The 18,220-nt window shown below is 43.0% G+C and overlaps 1 protein-coding gene across 3 annotated transcripts in view; it reads left to right on the top strand.

Moving 5' to 3' along the window:
* Window positions 1-1,186: 1,186 nt before the first annotated feature.
* Window positions 1,187-18,220, top strand: part of INPP5F (inositol polyphosphate-5-phosphatase F) — a 100,696-nt gene continuing 83,662 nt past the window's right edge. For all 3 annotated transcript variants that reach the window (XM_012803675.2, XM_023511633.1, XM_023511635.1), the window contains exon 1: window positions 1,187-1,476. In XM_012803675.2, coding sequence (XP_012659129.1) covers window positions 1,380-1,476 — 97 coding nt within the window. In that variant the 5' untranslated portion in view covers window positions 1,187-1,379. The remainder of the gene's footprint in view (window positions 1,477-18,220) is intronic.

Genomic DNA, 18,220 nt, shown 5'->3' with positions numbered 1-18,220 from the left:
GCTTTACATGGAAAGAAAAAAATAAAAAAGGCCACGTAAGAGGCTGAGGCAGGAGGATTGCTTGAGCTCAGGAGTTGGAGGCTGCAGTGAGCTGTGATCTGGCCACTGTACATTAGCATAGGCGAAAGAGAGACTCTGTTACTAAAAAGAAAAAAAAGAAAGAGAGAAAGTATTGCCTCCCTTTTTTTGTCCCTATCTAGTCTAAAAAGAAAACTCTTATTTTTGCTCAGACATTAGAGAACATAGAAAGAACTCAACTGGTTTGTAAAACTGGGAGTATAATTAAAGATCATTCTTTCAACTGCCATCTGAGACCAAGGAACTAGGTGACCCAGGTAGACAGAACCCAAACTGGGCCTGGGACTGGGGGCCTCATTCCCCAAACCCATTCTGGTTTTTCAAGGTACGTTGAGCTCAGAGATGCTTAGGAAAGACTCCTTGCACAAGAAGTTTTCCTTTCATCTTGCCCTCGCCAAAGTATATCCCTTTCACTTCACTAACTAGCTTTTATGAGGTCTCGGTCTCATCCTGCTTAATTCGGAAGACGGGAGCACCTCTACTTCCCTCCTCGCTGTTTAGCCCTGTGCTGCTAATACTCGTGTATTTTCTATTGTTGATGTGCATTTATCGAATGCCTGCTGTTGTCAACCGTCCGTTCTAATTGGAAATAGAACAAAGACAACACCTGAACTCGGCGGAGAGCCTGGCTGGGGGTGAAGCCCTGCGACCAGCCAGGTGGGTCCAGTTTTCCAGCTGTCCCTTTGGGGTCTCTGTGGGCCGCTAAAGTCCGCGGGAGGAAGGGTTGTGGGGCCGGATGTAGGGACTCGGCCTGAGTTCCGTAGGGGTTGGTGAAAGGCATGACCTGCCGGCGAGGAGGGAAGGTCCCAGGAGGGCTCGTCCGCCCCGAGACCGCGCGAGGGCGAGGGGGGGCCGGCCGGGGGAGGGGCGGGGAGGGGCAGCGGGAAGGGGCGGAAGGAAAGGAGGAGCGGGAGGAGGAAGCGGGAGAAGCCGGAGGAAGGGTAGGGAGAGGGAGCCGACAGGAGAAAGAGGCGGGAGAGAGGCAGGAGGGGGCGGGACCGGGGCTCGGGGCGGAGCCTGGAGACGTCGGGGTGGAGCCAGGGGCCCGGGGTGGATCCGGGGAGGAGTCAGTCAGGGAGGAGCCGGGGAAGGGGAGGAGCCGGGGGAGAGGCCTCTACGGCCGCCGCGCCGGGGCGCGTTCTCCGCCGGCGGGTCGGGCCCCCCGGGCGTTCCCTCGCCGCTGCTGCTCGGCGCCGTCCCTCCTCGCTGCTCCCTGGAGCGCGGGCTCCGCCGGCCGTGGCCAACGAGGGCGCCCGTGCTCCCCCCGCGAGCCGCCGCCTCCCTCTGCGCGCGGGGCCGGCATGGAGCTCTTCCAGGCTAAGGACCACTACATCCTGCAGCAGGGCGAGCGCGCGCTGTGGTGCAGCCGCCGCGACGGCAGCCTCCAGCTCCGACCCGGTGAGGCCAGGGGCGCGCTGGGCCGGCGCGGGGAGCGGAGGGGGCGCGGCCGGGCCCCTCAGCCCGGAGCAGCCGCCTGCGGGCCTGGCGAGGCGGGGCTCGGCGGGCTGCGAGCGCGCGGGCTGTCATGATTTCCTGACGGGCGGGAGCCCCGGCCTTTCCCGAGGGCAGCGCCGAGCCCTGGCCCCTTTGCAGAGCCAGAAAGGCTGACGACCCTTGTCCCTCTGGCGCGCTTCCGCGCTGCGCGCCCACCTTCGGGGTCGGGGAACTCGGGGATCTGGGGCTCAAGCCAGGGGTTGGGGGTGTGTGTGGGTACACCTACACCTCCCCACACACGGAAAGTTCCACCAAGGTGCATTTGGCCTTAAAGGCCTCTTACACCCTGGAGGAGCTTCTTACATGTCCTTCCGGAGAAGTTATGTGTTCTAATTTGGATGTCAAGGGATTGCTCCAGTTCAGTCGAGTGCTCTGCTGGACACCCACTCCCTGTTGACATCCATGTGTTCCCGGTTCCTCATTATTAAAGGTGTAACTTCATTATGGTTACCTTATAGGCACCCAACTCAAAGTACTTTGATTTCAATATTGCAGTACAGTTAAACTATTGCAATGTAAAATTTTGAGCTTTTTGTGTGCGTGACTCAATACTGTGCAATACAAAATTTTTGTGGGCCAGTGTTTGGGAGTCATGTAAGCTGCTAGGAGAGGCCTAAGTCCACAAAAGTTATCTTGCTTTAAGAAAATGTGTTTGCAGTCGTGCATTTAACCGAGCAGTCCTGCCTTCAGAGAGTGGACAGTCCTGTTTCCTCTAGGAGGGACCTGGGTAGAGTCTCCCCCTTATAGCTTGTAGGTCCTATTCCCTTATCACTAAGAGATCCTTCATTTTAGGAAAAGTGAGAGAATGGAGTTCTTTAAAGAAATAGCCAGAGCATCTCTAATTTACTAGTAATTCTTACATGCAACTAGACAACAGAATTATGTGGTATGAAGTGAAAAGTATGAGAGGTTCAAATGAGGTTTTCAGATCACAACTCGTTACCATTTGTAGGGTGGTTTCCTAGAGTTATTACCAATCCCACAATAACTTGACAGAACAGGTGGTAGTACTCTCTTTTTCAGGTGAGAGGAAAGGTATGAGATATTTAGTACTTGCCTGAGGTCACAGTGGAGTTGGGGCACTAATAGACACTTCTTTGACCTCCAGAACACGTTTTGGTAGCCCCCGCTTTTTTTTTTTTTGAGACAGAGTCTCACTTTGTCACCTTTGGTAGGTAGAGTGCTGTGGTGTCATAGCTCACAGCTACCTCAAACTCTTGGGCTCAAGTGATTATCTTGCCTCAGCCTCTCAAGTAGCTGGGACTACAGGCACCCACCACAATGCCCAGCTGTTTTTAGAGATGGGGGTCTCCCTCTGGCTCAGGCTGGTCTTGAACCTCTGAGTTCAGGCAGTCCGCCAGCCTTGTGTCCCAAGTGCTGGGATACAGGCCTGAGCCACTGCCCCCCCCCCCCGCCCCCACTTTCTTCTGAAGGCTTGCTGGTTGCTTTGCTAGAACAGTGAAGGAAACCTTATTAATTTTGACTAGACTCAGGCTGTATTTTCTTGCTGTTACATTTTAGTCCTCTTTTCAGAATGGAGGAGAAATTACTGCACCTAGATGAAGTTCTTGACATCTTAGGACAGAAGTTGTTGAAGATCGGCTAATTTTGGCCAGTCTCTTATCATTCTCTTCTGTTTTTCCTGATTTGACCTTTTGCTTGGCAATTCTTTCCCCACCCACCAAAGTTTGGGTAAGGCTTCAGTGTAGTTTGAAGTAGTTTGCAAAATTCTCAGGCTGTCAAAAGAGCCAACTTTTTTGGATTCTAAAAGCTTAGGCTACGAGCTGGATGCAATTTGAGTTCATTTCCTACTCATCTGACAGAACAAATTTTCTGCACCTCAGTTTCCTCAACTATATAAGGGTAACCTGGGCCCGGGTTTTGGATTAGGCTTTGTGGTTTGGATTACTGTTTATTTTTCCAAAGTCCATATCAGAACTTTTTTTGGGAATAAAATGGCTGTAGCCACTGCAATTAAATTTAATCTCATTTCTTAGTATGCAACCGACCACAGACTAAGGTACATCACAAATCTAGACTCTAAGGAAGAGGCCATTTTATTTTAGAAGTAATGACCAGTTTTGATCTTTAGGTGTTCAAGTGTAGCTAGTGAATAAAGAATCTCATGCACTCGATTATACCATAGTTTATCCTGTCCAGGACTGAAGAGCCTTTCTAAATGATGGCGATTTAATAATGGCATTTGAACTGAATCAGTGCTTTTCAGATCTTTTTCTATATTTGGAATCATTTAACATTCTCTTTATTGGATTTTTTTCCTTCTGCTTTCATGGCAAGTTTTGCTGTTTGTAGTGACTGCATTTAAAATCTTTCCTATTGGTTCTTCAACTGAATAGGTACTGGCCAACTCGTTTGCTTTTCCAAATAGCAGTATTAGAAGACCAGAAAATTTTGTGCACATCGTGTTTTTTGCATTTGTGGCTGTTGAACAGCCTGAAACAAGAGTTTTCTTTTTCCTAGAGACATCAGAAGAATCAGTAATGATGCTATTTAAGATAAAAACAACCATTTCTTTAGTCTGGAATGTCTGTTACTGTCAGCCCCTTTTCCTGCCTAGTTTAAGACCCTGCCTCAGACCCCACTCAACCCTCTGCTCCATCAGCACTCATCCCTGGGGTGGGATTATTGGCCACCTTTCCTGTGTTTTCAGGTCCTTTCTACCCTTACCACACACTTGTAGCCCCCACCTTGTCATGTAATAGTAGTTTGTCTACTTCTTCCCCAGTGGACAGTGTCCCTGAGGCAGGGACCATTCTTTATTCATCTTGGTGTCTCTAGACCAGTGCTTCTCAACCTTCCTAATGCCGTGGCCCATTAATATAGTTCCTGTGGGTCGCGACCCATAGGTTGAGAACCGATGCTCTAGTCTTTTGTGGGCTCAGGACAGGGAAGGCGTTTTTGGTTGAGTTGAGCTGAATCAAATTTAAGTCCAAGTTTCCTGTCAGTAATACCATTGCATTAAAAATAAAATGTTGTTATGCTTATTACTCATTTTAGTCCCTGTTTTGAATGTCTTTTAATTAGGGCAGAAAATCTCTGTCCAGTTGGGTGAGAAAATAGGAGGAAAGTTGCACTTCCACTTGGGTTCTATTTCTGTCTGCTGTAGCATCATCTCTTTCTTTATCTTTGTGGTATTGCTTATTATGTTCAACACTGGTTACATTTTTCAGCTTTTTTTCTAGCGTAACAATTGAATATTGTTATTTTTCTGGTGTTTCCATTATTTTACAAAAAGGGTATTTAGTAGTCTGTATTCATACATGGGCTCTGCTTTTTGATAGATGCTTATGTTTATTGCAAGGTAATGACCACCAGAGATGCATATTTAGGTTATTTCATTTTATTTTCTAGCAGGGAAAATGATAGGGCACTATGTAAACATTCCTTAATCTCCTGAGAGTAGAGTTTAGGATCTGAGGATAAGAACTGTAATTTAAAGACTTAAAAAGAAATATAATACAATCCACTTTTGGAGAATGGTGATATGGTCTTATCTGTTCAGTCTTAAAATTGCTTCCACTAGTCCTTGTGGCTTTGTCTGATATGACAGTGTTATATAATTTATTGCCATGTGTTGCCTCATTCTATTCTGGGACTGAGTGACCACAAAATGATCTCAAAGCATCTGTCATATATATAACGTTCCTAAGCATATAAGCTATATATATAGAAAGGTGATACTCTGAATGAGAAATACTAGTGAATTTTTTTTGGAGGATATAATAGTTATCAGTTACTTAGGATTTAGAGAAACATAAGAAATTTTCCTCTTCTTAAATTTTTTTTTTTTTTTGAAACAGTCTCAAGCTGTTGCCGTGGGTAGAGTGCTTTGACATCACAGCTCACAGCAACCTCCAACTCTTGGGCTCAAGCAATCCTCTTGCCTCACTTTCTATTTTTAGAAAATGGGGGGTCTTGCTTTTTGCTCAGGCTGGTCTCAAACCCATGAGCTCAAGCTATCTACCCGCCTCGGCCTCCCAGAGTGGTGCTAGGACCTGTTCTTAATTTTTGATAATGAAATTATTTTTACAGTGTCATTTGAAGTTAACTTTCTTGAATGAGAAATTATCATTATGCAATTGAAGTCCACATGGAGTATTTTTCCTTGAGACATTTTTTATGAAACTGTATTCAGTTTATTTAGAGTTTTGTGTCATTTGGCATTTACTTTTAAAAAAGGATTTTGAACTTTATCTCTTTTAAAGATTGCATGTGCTAAAAATTCACAAGTTACCGTGAAAAAATGTAGTAAGGCATTTGATTAAAAAATTATGACCACCAAAAGAAATAACATTTTTCTAATCATAGTTGTTACTGTTGAATAACCAGATTTTTTTGTGTCTTCAAGCTTACCAGTTTTATATCCTGTGCTACTTTTTACATCATGCTTTGTATTACTAACAGGCTAGCAGTCAGGTTGAATAGGTCTGTACACTTATTTTTATATACATTTATTTTTATGCATCCACATATTGGACGCATTTTTAAGATAGAAAAGCATTATCCCCCTTCCCTTAGCTTCAAAAAATAAAAGACAAGGTCTTTGTAAGATGACATGACAATTTTTGGAATCAGATTTTACAGAGGGAAGTTTTTTTTTTGTTTGTTTGTTTGTTTTTGAGACGGAGCCTCAAGCTATCTCCCTAGGTAGAATGCCATGGCCATGGCATCACACTCACAGCAACCTCCAACTCCTGGGCTCAAGTGAGTCTCCTGCCTCAGCCTCCCAAGTAGCTGGGACCACAGGCGCCTGCCACAATGCCTGGCTATTTTTTGGTTGCAGCCATCATCGTTGTTTGGCGGGCCCGGGCTGGGGATTTGAACCCGCCACCTTAGGTGTATGTGGCTGGCGCCTTAGCCGCTTGAACCACAGGTGCCGAGCCTACAGAGGGAAGTTTTTGTGCATATTTTGTTGTTTACATTGTCAGCTGAGATTGAGCAGCTAATGATAGCTTTTGAGCATTTTTCTGAGCCAGATACTCTTCTAGGTCCTTTGTATTATTTCATTTTGTTCCTGCAGTAAACCTCAGGAGGAGGGTTTAATTATTATCTTCATTTTTTAGATCGGGAAACTGAGGCACAGAAAAGGAATTTTCCTGAGATCATAGAATATGGGGGAGAGCCAGGCTTTTAACCCAGTATGTGACTACAAGGCCATATTTTCCTCAATATTGAGAAAAATGTTTTATAAACCTTTTTATCTCTTGACCCCCAAATTGTAGGATTTGTCTTTTCACAAGTAATAGCTGAAATGTATCTTTAGCTATCCTAATCATTTTGGCGTAGCCCGTGTAGAGAATAAAGTAGCCTCTCAAATGTCAAAGCAAGCACGCTGAAGGACCTATATAGAATGAAAAGACCAATAATAGAATAACAGGTTTGTTCTTTGACCTTGTGCCTGTCCTGGCTCCTTTCTTTTTTTTTTTTTTTTTTTTTTGAGATAGAGTCTCACTATGTTGCCCTCAGTAGAGTGCTGTGGTGTTACAGCTCACAGCAACCTCAAACTCTTGGGCTTATACAGGTCTCTTGCCTTAGCCTCCCAAATAGCTGGAACTACAGGTGCTTGCCACAACGCCCAGCTATTTTGTTGTTGTTGTTGTCAGTGTTGTTTTAGCTGACCGGGGCTGGATTGGAACCCACCAGCCCCAGTATATGTGGCCTGTGCCCTAACCACTGCGCTACAGGTGCCAAGCCCCTGGCTCCTTTCTTGCAAAATTATTTTATATAGTTACAGGGAATGTCATTATGTAATAGATCGATTAGAAGTTTTTCCAGCTATAGTCACTTTATCAGGCTTCTCTTCTTAAGTTTTTGGAACATCTGCAGTTTGGGAGGGGAATGGATATAGGGGAGATCTTTGAGCAGAAACATTGATATGTACTGTTTCTTCCACTGATAAGCAACCTGAAGCCTTTCTCAGGCTAGCTTTGCACAAGCCCTAGATCTAATTTCTTGGGCTTCCTTTCTGAGCATGTCAAGTGGAGGTGCAAGGGAGGAGAAAAGCCTGTAGGGCAGCCACTCTCCACAAAGGGAGGAACCTTGGTAGAATCTCAGGCTGTGTATTCCGCCCTGGCTATGGCCAGCAGAGGCCAGGGGCCAGAGGAGAGGCAGTATCAAGTCCTTCTAGAGTAGATCATGCATGTGCCAGAAACCAAGGTGCCTGGACAGCAGAAACCAAGGGCCAGCAGAAACCTGGCTGTACTGGTATGTTGTCCTCCACCTGCCCAGCCTAATATAGCCCTACCATAGGGACAGAGAAGGACTCATCGCCATATCCCTAGCACCCAGTCCACAGCAGGTCTTCTGTATAATTTTTATTGAATGAATTGAAGTAATTCTAGTCCCTGGTCTACCTTGTATGGGTTTAGTAACAAAGGGCTTGTTGGGAAGATTAAATGGAGAATATGAAAACAAAAGACTAGGAAACAGTGCCTTTTTGTCACCTAAGGAAAGCCATGCTAATATCTCATCGTCATTTTATTCAGTGAAGGGCGAAATCTAACCTTTAAGCCTATGGGATTCAATGAATCTGTTCTCTTCAAATGAAAATAAACAGGACCCCTAGGTATCTTTATTTTTCCCAAACTGATGCTTATGCAAAATAAGGTTGACATTGCTAATTTTTGTCCTTGTGATTTATGATAGGATCAGTTGATGTATTTGCAGGTAGAGCCAGACTATTGGAAAATAAAACTAGTTTAGCTGTGCTGTTGATTGAGTACATTCTCAGAATTGCAGCCTAACCTCGTTTTTGGCGTAGTTTTATGGGGAATTAAATGTGTTAGATCTTTACAAGCTGTTACTATTTCTCTGTGTGTCTTTTTGTAAACTGTTCTATTCCTGCTCAAATATGTTTTAAAACCTAACCTTTTAAAATCCTGGCAAACACAAGTCTGAGAAGTAACAGCATTTTCACTCAGCCTCTAACAAATTGGTTAGCAGATATGTCCTAGTCATTATGTGACAAATGACCATAACTGAGCTGAGAACATTTGAATCAGTGTGTTTAACAAAACAGAGAAATAATTTAAAAAATTATCAGCAGCTCTGGATACTACATTAAGTAACAGTGTATAAAGGGTATTTTTAAAGTGAGGATCAACACTGAACATTTAGCATTACGGTTCTATCCAAGGTATGATGGTTAGCATCTTAATTAAGTTGCACATTCTGTTAAGATGACTCATTTTCTGGAGACCCTTAAAGGAACTGCTTCCATTTCCAAAAGCATCCACTCATGCTTTCTTTGGCAAGCCTGGTTGAGCAAAATACAGGTTGATTTTAGGTCAGTGTTTGTTGATGTTTTTTCTTTTAAGGTATTTTAATTTCAGGTTCTTTGAAGTTTACCCTTGCATTTCTTTAACTTGATAGTGGGATACTTTAAAGTGTTATATTCATTTTCTTTATGAATCTTATTCTTTGAAACAGCTTTTCACTTTAAGTTACACTGAATTGGCTCGGCGCCTATAGCTCAACCGGCTAAGGCGCCAGCCACGTACACCTAAGGTGGCAGGTTCGAATCCCCAGCCCGGACCCGCCAAACAACAATGACGGCTGCAACCAAAAAATGGCCGGGCGTTGTGGCGGGCGCCTGTGGTCCCAGCTACTTGGGAGGCGGAGGCAGGAGACTAGCTTGAGCCCAGGAGTTGGAGGTTGCTGTGAGCTGTAATGCCATGGCACTCTACCCAGGGGGACAGCTTGAGGCTCTGTCTCAAAAAAAAAAAAAAAAGTTACACTGAATTTCAAATTTCACAATTCTGCAATGTCAGTATCTAAGATTTGGGGCAGTTATTTAAACTGAAATGTTAGGAAATTTTAAACATGCCATAATGCTTTTAATTTTAGTAGTTTGCATGTATAATGTCATTGATATTTCACACTATCATTAAACATTGTTTTTATGGCAGATACGAACATTCTCCCGATTTCCAGCTTAAGGTATCTCCCTTCCCCCAGGGGACAGCTGTGGTGAGTGGACCAAATGTTTAACAGAATAATAGTTTGCTTGTCTCCCTTCTAGAGAGTTGTACTTCTTAGCTTCCAAGATTCATCTGTTGTAGCCATGCCTTTTATTCCTTCCCATTTGCAATTTTCAAACATTCCCTTTTCTTTTCTCTTTTTTTTTGAGAGTCTCACTTTGTCACCCTTGGTAAACTGCCATGGCGTCACAGCTCACAGCAACATCAAACTCTTGGGCTCAAGCCATCCTCTTGCTTCAGCCTCTCGAGTAGCTGGGACTACAGGCACTCACCACAGTGCTCTTCTATTTTTAGGAGAGACACAGTGCTCTTCTATTTTTAGGAGAGATGAGGATCTCACTCTTGCTCAGGATCTGAAACTCCTGAGCTCATGCAATCCCCCCATCCCCTTACCCCAGCCTCCTAGAGAGGTGGGATTACAGGCATGAGCCAGCAAGCCCCGGCCTAAATACTCCCTTTTCCTAAAGAAGCAGTGCATGCCCTCTCCCCCCACCAATCCAACCAGTTTAGAATTATATTTTTCTCCTAACAAATTACATTGTCTGAAATTCTGTAAAGTTATCTATTCCTTCAACAAACATTTGTTGAAGATTTGTCTGCTAGGCATGTGCCATAGTAAAAAGATGATCAAACACTGTGCTTACCCTAGTGCAAGGTGTGGAGATACCAGGGTTTTGTAGTGACAGGTACAGCGAGCTCTAACACCGAGTTCTGTGGACTTGAAGTTTGAGGTCCCTGTGGTTCTTTTCAAAGATGGTAAAGATCTCTTTTCGTTCCAAATAAAGTAGAAAGAAAGATGTTCTTTGATTCTATGATGTTCCTTCCAGCTATAAATAGTCAGCAATGATATTACTCTATAAGGGTAGAAAGTTCTGGAAGACACTGGTCCTATGCACTACTGGACTCTTAGGGACTTGTTTGTCTTGTGAGACATAACACTTTGTGTGGATAATTCCTATCTTCTAATTGGGTGCTTAAAAAAAAAAGAAGGAAAAAAGTTTGAGTATGAATAGTGCCTAATAAGCCAAACTAAGAAATAGTACATATTTTCTCTCCTCCCCACTCCCCAAGGACACTGTGCTGTGGCCCCTGTTTGATTTGGAAGCAGCTTTTCACTGGAGTCCAAACAAAAAGGCAAATCCTAGACCTGATGGTGGATTTGAAAGCAGAGCTTTTTTTGGTGAGGTCTTTGGTGGCAGAATGACTGTGCAGACAATCTTAGAAGGGAGAGACTAAATTAATTTTGAACAAGATTTTCAGGAAATGCTAGGGAATTATTTAAACACCAGCTGGGAGAAAGGTTACATCTATTTAATGATGGAAGTGCTAATTTTGTGCCTCTCTGTTAATAGCTTTAAAATAAGGAAAGGAAAATACCAATTCTTAGCTCATCTATGCTTTGATTTAGCTCTCAGAATCCTATTTCTGAAAGTGATACCAAAGGACAATTTTTGGAAGAGCAGAAAGTGAGGGGTATATCCCAACACATTGCTGTGTTTCTTGGGTGATACATTATGAATTTGTTATTGAAGGATTTATCTAACTTTTGTGTGATGTGGTTTTACATTCAGGTTCTCAAGGTCATGACTTTGGAAAGTTGTGATTTAAGTTGTCCTTTCTTTCATTTATTTCTATACACCATTTCTTCTTTCTTTCTTTCTTTCTTTTTTTTTTTTTTGCCTCAACCTCCTGAGTAGCTGGGACTGCAGGCACCCACCACAAAGCCCGGCTATTTTTTTGTTGCAGTTTGGCCAGGGCTGGGTTCGAACCCCCCACCCTCTGCATATGGGGCTGGCGCCCTACTCACTGAGCCACAGGCACCGCCCCTTTCATTTATTTCTAAACCATGACTTTTAAACATGTAGGTTTCCTATATCGGTGTTGTGTGGCATACTGTGAAGTCTACACCTTTCGTGATTTTATATATTTCCTTCAAGTCCTCCTAGGCTGAAAAGTCCTAATTACATCATCTTGCCTGTGGTGAAAGTCCTTTTCTTTTTCTTTCTTTCTTTTTTTTTTTTTGAGATAGTCTCACTCTGTTGCCCCGGGTAGGGTGCCATGGTGTCATAACTCACAGCAACTTCAAACTCTAGGGCTCAAGTGATCCTCCTGCCTTAGCCTCCTGAGTAGCTGGGACTACAGGCGCCCATCATGATGCCCTGCTACTTTTTCCATTTTTAGTAGAGACAGGGTCTCACTCTTGCTCCAACTGGTCTCCAGCTCGTGAGCTCAGGTGATCAATCACCTCGGCCCCCCAGAGTGACAGTCCTTTGCTTTGGGGTTCTCTGTTCTTTTTTGAGTTACATTGGGTTTTTTCCTTGAGATAGAGCAATTAGAACTTTAGCTTCCTATCAAAAACCATAACAATTTTATGTTTGGACATTGCAGAGTTTAAGAAACAATTTCTAATTTCCATCATGATGATAATCAAGACTTCATGGCCTTCTTGCTGCCCTGGAACTAGATTCTTTTTTTTTTTTAATTCGAGACAGAGTCTCACTCAATCACCCAGGGGTTGAGTGCCTTGGTGTCATAACTCACAGTAGCCTCAAACTCTTGGGCTCAAGCAGTCCTCTTGCCTCAGCCTCCTGAGTAGCTGGGACTACAGGCACTCGTCACAACACCTGGCTACTTTTTTTTTTTTTAGAGAGGGGTCTCACTCTAGTTCAGGCTGGTCTCGAACTCCTGAGCTCAAGCAATTCACCTGCCTCGACCTCCCAGAGTGCTGGGATTACAGGCGTGAGCCACATTGCCTGGCCTAGATTTCTATTTTCATAGGAATGTCTGGAAGTTCTTAGGTCGCTTTCCTAGGTGGCATCTCTCATCTTTTAAGTATTCCTGGGGTTATTTTTTGAAGTGTATCTCCTTCAAATAAGTTAGACCAGCTGTTATGCCAGCTCACTGTATTATGAGATCTTTATATAGTTGATGACACTTTGCTACATGCAAGAGTTTAAAGTTGTGCATACCACAGGCATCATCTTTTAATTAGACTGATGGATAAGCCTGAGTCACTAATACAGGTTCTTCCCAGTGACTTATAATTATTTACTTGAGTAATTCTCAAGTGGATTCAGTAATCAGAATCTACTGGGGGAGATTAAAAAAAAAACTATACTAAGGCCCCAACCTAACCAACTGAGATAGTCTCTGAGATGTAGAGCCCAGGCATTCGCATTTTATAAAAACTCCTAGATGATGGTAATGAGCAGCTGGGATTGACAACCATTGAGTTAGAGTTCACACTGGGAAATCACCAGCTGCTAGAACTTCTAATTGGATTAGCTCTTTAGTTTGCTGAATGGTGGAGAATAATTACCATTAGAGAGTTCAAGGAAATGTGTATCAAACTTTGCATTTATAAGGTGGCACCTGAATCAAATTATTCCTTAACCTGTTTTCATGGCCTAATTAAATTCTAAGAATTAAAGCACTGATGAGCTAACAATTGGATCTTTTCATTTCCTCATTTTAAAAACCCTTTCCTCATCTGTTTGACTTTGGGGTTGGTAATTGTCTTTTCAGAGCAATAATATCACTTGTCTTTAGCAGGAAATGAAACATGGGTCTGATTATTTATGCCTAATCTGACACCTTTTTTTTTTTTTAAAGATACTGTGAAAGTGCCTGTAAACTTCAGCCGCTGGGCAAAACTCAGCCTTGTTCTTGGGTTGAGGGAGGGCCTTCACTCTGATCTTGGAACGGATGACTCATGCTCTCTGCAGACACACTATTTAATCTCTTGTTTTCTGTGTACCAGGAAGAGGAGGGCATATGAAAACTGCCAACCAAATACATCTGAAATAACAGTGGAAATGTTCTAATGGAGCAAAAACTGAGCTTATTACAAATACTTATGACTTTGGGTATTTATTCCTTTATTATTTCATTAATTTTTGGCATTTATTTCTAAAATGCTGTACTTTCGCAGTTTATAAGCAAATCTGCTCCTTATTATATTACTTTGATAATTAAAAATTTTTCTCTTTTGAATTTGTACAACATACTAAAGCATACCTTCTGAAGGAAAAGTGGTGTTAGAAAATGGTGTTTGTGGGAGCGGTTCAGTTAGGTAGGTGGTGGAAGGATATTCTTTGTGGATATGCTTTGGCTTTGTGGATAGTGGATAACTATGGCTTTGTGGAAACCATAGTTTAAGTTCACACTGACCATCTTCTCTGCCATTCCAATGCCTTCTGCTCCCAGAGTAGCCATCAATATGGGCAACTGGGTATTCACTACTAAATGTAGTTGCTACACATGTGTAGACTAACACTGTTCTCTGTATAAGCAGACTGCTAATGTCAGCTTGTCACCTTGCCGTATCTTTTATTGGATAGTTTGAATTTTCTTGGGTATCTTTCTGTTGCTGATTGCATATTATACATACATATGTATATGTATATATGTGTGTGGGTATATATATATATGTATGCATATAATTCTCTATGATTTCCCCAAATGTATTTCCCAAATAAGTAGGACCCAGTACTTATTTCATGAATATAACTGAATGTTTACCAATGTCCATGTCTTTTCTAAGGTTCCTTGCCCCCTTTGGTAGAGACAGGGTCTTGCTATGTTGTCCAGGCTAGCCTTAAACTCCTGGCCTCAAGTGATCCTCCTGCCACAGCCTCTCAAAAGTGCTACGATTATAGGTGTGAGCCAGTGTACCTGGTCTAAGCATGTTTTTTACCTCCCTTGAGACTCTTTTTCTAGATTCTTTCTCACTCCATGTATGTTGAGGGCTTAGGAGATGGGAGGAAGCAGGCAGTCACGGTAGATTTGCCATTTAGACAGGAATTAGGTTGTTGGGACTGATATTGGATGCTCAGTTTTGAGCTGCATTAGAGTTATAGATCAATGTTTCATATTCTGAAGAAATAAAATCCTAGGTCATATCTAGGCATTAAGATATTTCTGTAGGCTCTGCACCTGTGGCTCAAGTGGCTAAGGCACCAGCCACGTACACCTAAGGTGGCAGGTTTGAATCCAGCTCAGGCCTGCCAAAACAACAATGATGGCTGTAACCAAAAAATAACCGGGTGTTGTGGTGGGCGCCTGTGGTCCCAGCTACTTGGGAGGCTGAGGCAGGAGACTCGCTTGAGCCCAAGAGTTGGAGGTTGCTGTGAGCTGTGATGCCATGGCACTCCACCCAGGGGGATAGCTTGAGGCTCTGTCTCAAAAAAAAAAAAAAGATATTTCTATAAAGCATTCATTACTGAGAAACTTTTCTGGAATTATGGCCTTACCATGAGGTTTAATAATTAAAAGACATTGAAGTTGGGCTTTTTCTTTTATACTTTTTTTCCTTTTAAGCCATATGTAGACCCTTAAAATAAAAAATTTATGGAAAGATAATTGAGTGATAGGAACCGGGAGTTTTAAATACATATGAGTTTCTAATTTAAGGTGAAAGTTTTTAATTATTATGTGACAGCAGCTGTGCTGGGCACTTCCACTTAATTCATTTAATCCTCAGAAAGCCTTGGAAGTTGGATGGAATTGCCATTTACAAAAGCAGTCACTGAAACTGAGAGAGATCCAGAGACAGCAGTAGAGCTGAGATTCTTCACCTGGGACACCGAACACAGGCTCTGTCAGTATCACATCCAAATATCTTGACTCTGTCCAGCTTTCCATTTCTAGAATCAGCCCCAGGTCACTCACACATTCTTATCTGTCACTCATCTCTGGCTTCAGGCTTGCCCTTTCAAGTTGGTTCTTTACACACTTGTCCTACTATCTCACATGCAGATCTGCCCTGCCTAGGGGAAATGGCTCCTGAATCTACCATCTTCTGTCCTCCCGAGTGCGTCCCTGTTTAGTTTTTGTGCCTTATTCTATGGCTCCCTGCCTCACACCTCATTGTCTAGCAGTACTTTAGAGTGCTTCTTGCATTCAAAACATATTTGAGTGGAGCGGTACCTGTGGCTCAAAGGAGTAGGGTGTTGGCCCCATATATTGGAGGTGGTGGGTTCAAACCCAGCCTCGGCCAAAAACTGCAAAAAAATTAAAAAAAAATCTTAAAAAGAATATTGGAGTGTCTGTTATGTGTTAAGCAGCCAGGTAGAGGCTGACAATAGCTTTTAATTTTTATTTATTTATTTTGAGACAGAGTCTTACTCTGTTGCCCCAGACTAGAGTACCAAGGTGTCAGCCTAGCTCACAGCAACCTCAAGCTCCTGGGCTCAAGTGATCCTCCTGCCTCAGCCTCCTGTTTAGCTGAGACTACAGGTGCCCACTATGATGCATGGCTAATTTTTCTATTTTTAGTAGAGATGAGGTCTCACTCTTGTTTAGATTGAACTCCTAAGCTCAAGCAATCCACCTGCCTCGGTCTCTGGCTGGATTACAGGCTTGAGTCACCATGCCTTGCTGACAATAGTTTTTTTTTTTTTTTTTGAGACAGAACCTCAAGCTGTCCCCCTGGGTAGAGTGCCATGGCATCACAGTTCACAGCAACCACCAACTCCTGGGCTCAAGCAAGTCTACTGCCTCCATCTCCCAAGTAGCTAGGACCACAGGCACCGGCCACAATGCTTGGCTATTTTTTTTGGTTGCAGCCATCATTGTTGTTTGGTGGGCCCAGGCTGGATTCGAACCTGCCACCTTAGGTGTATGTGACTGGCGCCTTATCCACTTGCGCCACAGGCGCCAAGCCGACAACAGCTTTTTAAGTGATCCAGATGGTAAAGTTCTTGGCCCTGGACAAGGTTTATGGCATTAAGGGTGGAGAAAAACAAAAGGTTCATCAGATATTGGGGAGACAGAAACAGTAGGAATTGGTGAGAAAGAAAGGCTTTTTGGATGTCTCCTACATTCTTGCTTGGATAGCTAGATGATGGTGGTGAACTGAAAGGCCCATACAAATAACTCTCTCAAGGATTATACCTTTGAAAATTTGGTAGGAAAACTTACAGTGTCAGAAGTATGGCAGAAAGATCCTCAGAGGTATGGGAAAGTGGTTTGATGTTAACAAGCTCTGTAGTGTTGGGTGGTCACTTTACCTCTGTTACCTTTGATGTCTTTGCTTGAAATAGACCAGATAACTTTACTTGTGCCACTTTAAATATTGTGTCCTTCCTCCTTGACTCCATGCAAGTTACCTGACTTCACCTTGCCTCTCCTTTCCATGTCATATGTTCACCTGTCCATTTTGGAGCCTGTGTACCATGCACTAACTTGTATGCTAACGGAGACTAGGTCTCAGGGAGTTTCCTGTTCTTGATGAAGTCCTGTTCAGTTAAGGAGACAGGCAAGTCACTGATTACATGCAGTAAACCCAAATAAAGTGCCACTATGGGGAATCTGCACAGGGTTCCAGGGAGCTATACGAGAGAGCCAGGTCAGTTCTGTTGGGTGGGTAGAGTGGGCAGTGTGTCTGGGAAGAGCAGTGACTCTTGTTCTGAGTCTGGAATGAAGGGCAGGGCAGAAGTGGGTGGGGAGCAGCATTCCAGGCCCTGCCTGGGTGCACATAGTTAGGATGGCTGAGGCCAGGGTGCTAGGGCTGGGTCAGCTGGACCAGTTCATGCAGTCTCTATGGGGAGTAGGCGACATAATGAGCATGTTTATATATACTTTAATGCCTAGTGTGTTTCTTATACAATAGTAATGTTAGACAAACTACACTTTAGGGCAAAGAGTATTATTCAAAATACAAGTGGTTATTACGTCCTAATGAACAGAGTACTTCACCAGGAAGATAAAATAATCCTGAATCTGTGTTTTTGATGATTCACCTCAAAATAAAGGAGGAAAAAAATACTCAAAATGAGAGATTAAAAACAAATACGACTTCTCAAACTAATAGGTCAAGTAGTTGGAAAAATCACCAAGTACATGGAGGAGATGAATAAAATAATTCACTGGGCTGACAGAATGAACCGTCGCCCACAAGTCAAATAGTGGTTCAGTTGCTGGAGCTTCATCGTAAATACTTTTTTATGTCATGATCTAATGAACATGTGCACATATGTATGTGCCAGAAACAAGTTCCATGAAATGGTATTTCTCCTTACAGTACGATTATTCCATGTTCTGTCTCAGTGCTGTTAATGGTGATCTCATTATACAAAATTGAATTCATGACCCACTAATGGATTGATGCCCTTCTTCTTGAAAAGAGAGTTAAAAAATTATACATGCTTTTCAAGACCAATAGAACATTTTCAGATTGATTTTCCACATTCCCCTGTCCTTCCCCTGGCTAAAACAAAGCCGACTGAGTTCTATTTTTACCGAGTCAAGGCCATCTGATACTCTCATCTGCTTCTCTTCTCCGTTTCTATATTTAGTCTTTCATCTTTTCTCCCAGATTTAGAAGAAAAAAAAAATAGTATCTCCCTTCCTTTCCAAGGTTAACTTTCACCACCTGTGTTTTGGATTTTGTTGTCTTCTTTTTTCTTTTCCTCCTTTTGTATCTCCTCTTGCTCTTAAACCTGGACATTTTTTCTTGACCATCTATTATGAACTCAGTCTTAATGGGTTTAACTGGCTCCCATTCTGGACCTTAAAGATTATCAGTGACTATTATTTTTTGCTGTTGGACCACTATGCAGTCATCTCTGTAGTTTTTTCTGTTTTTTTTTTTGAGACAGAGCCTCAAGCTGTCCCCCTGGGTAGAGTGCCGTGGCATTACAGCTCAC

The sequence above is a fragment of the Otolemur garnettii genome, unplaced genomic scaffold (assembly GCF_000181295.1).
Source record: "Otolemur garnettii isolate 467f Iridium unplaced genomic scaffold, OtoGar3 scaffold00021, whole genome shotgun sequence".
NCBI lineage: Eukaryota > Metazoa > Chordata > Mammalia > Primates > Galagidae > Otolemur > Otolemur garnettii.
Note: the sequence above shows the minus strand (reverse complement) of the source record. Positions and strands in the feature narration are given on the sequence as shown.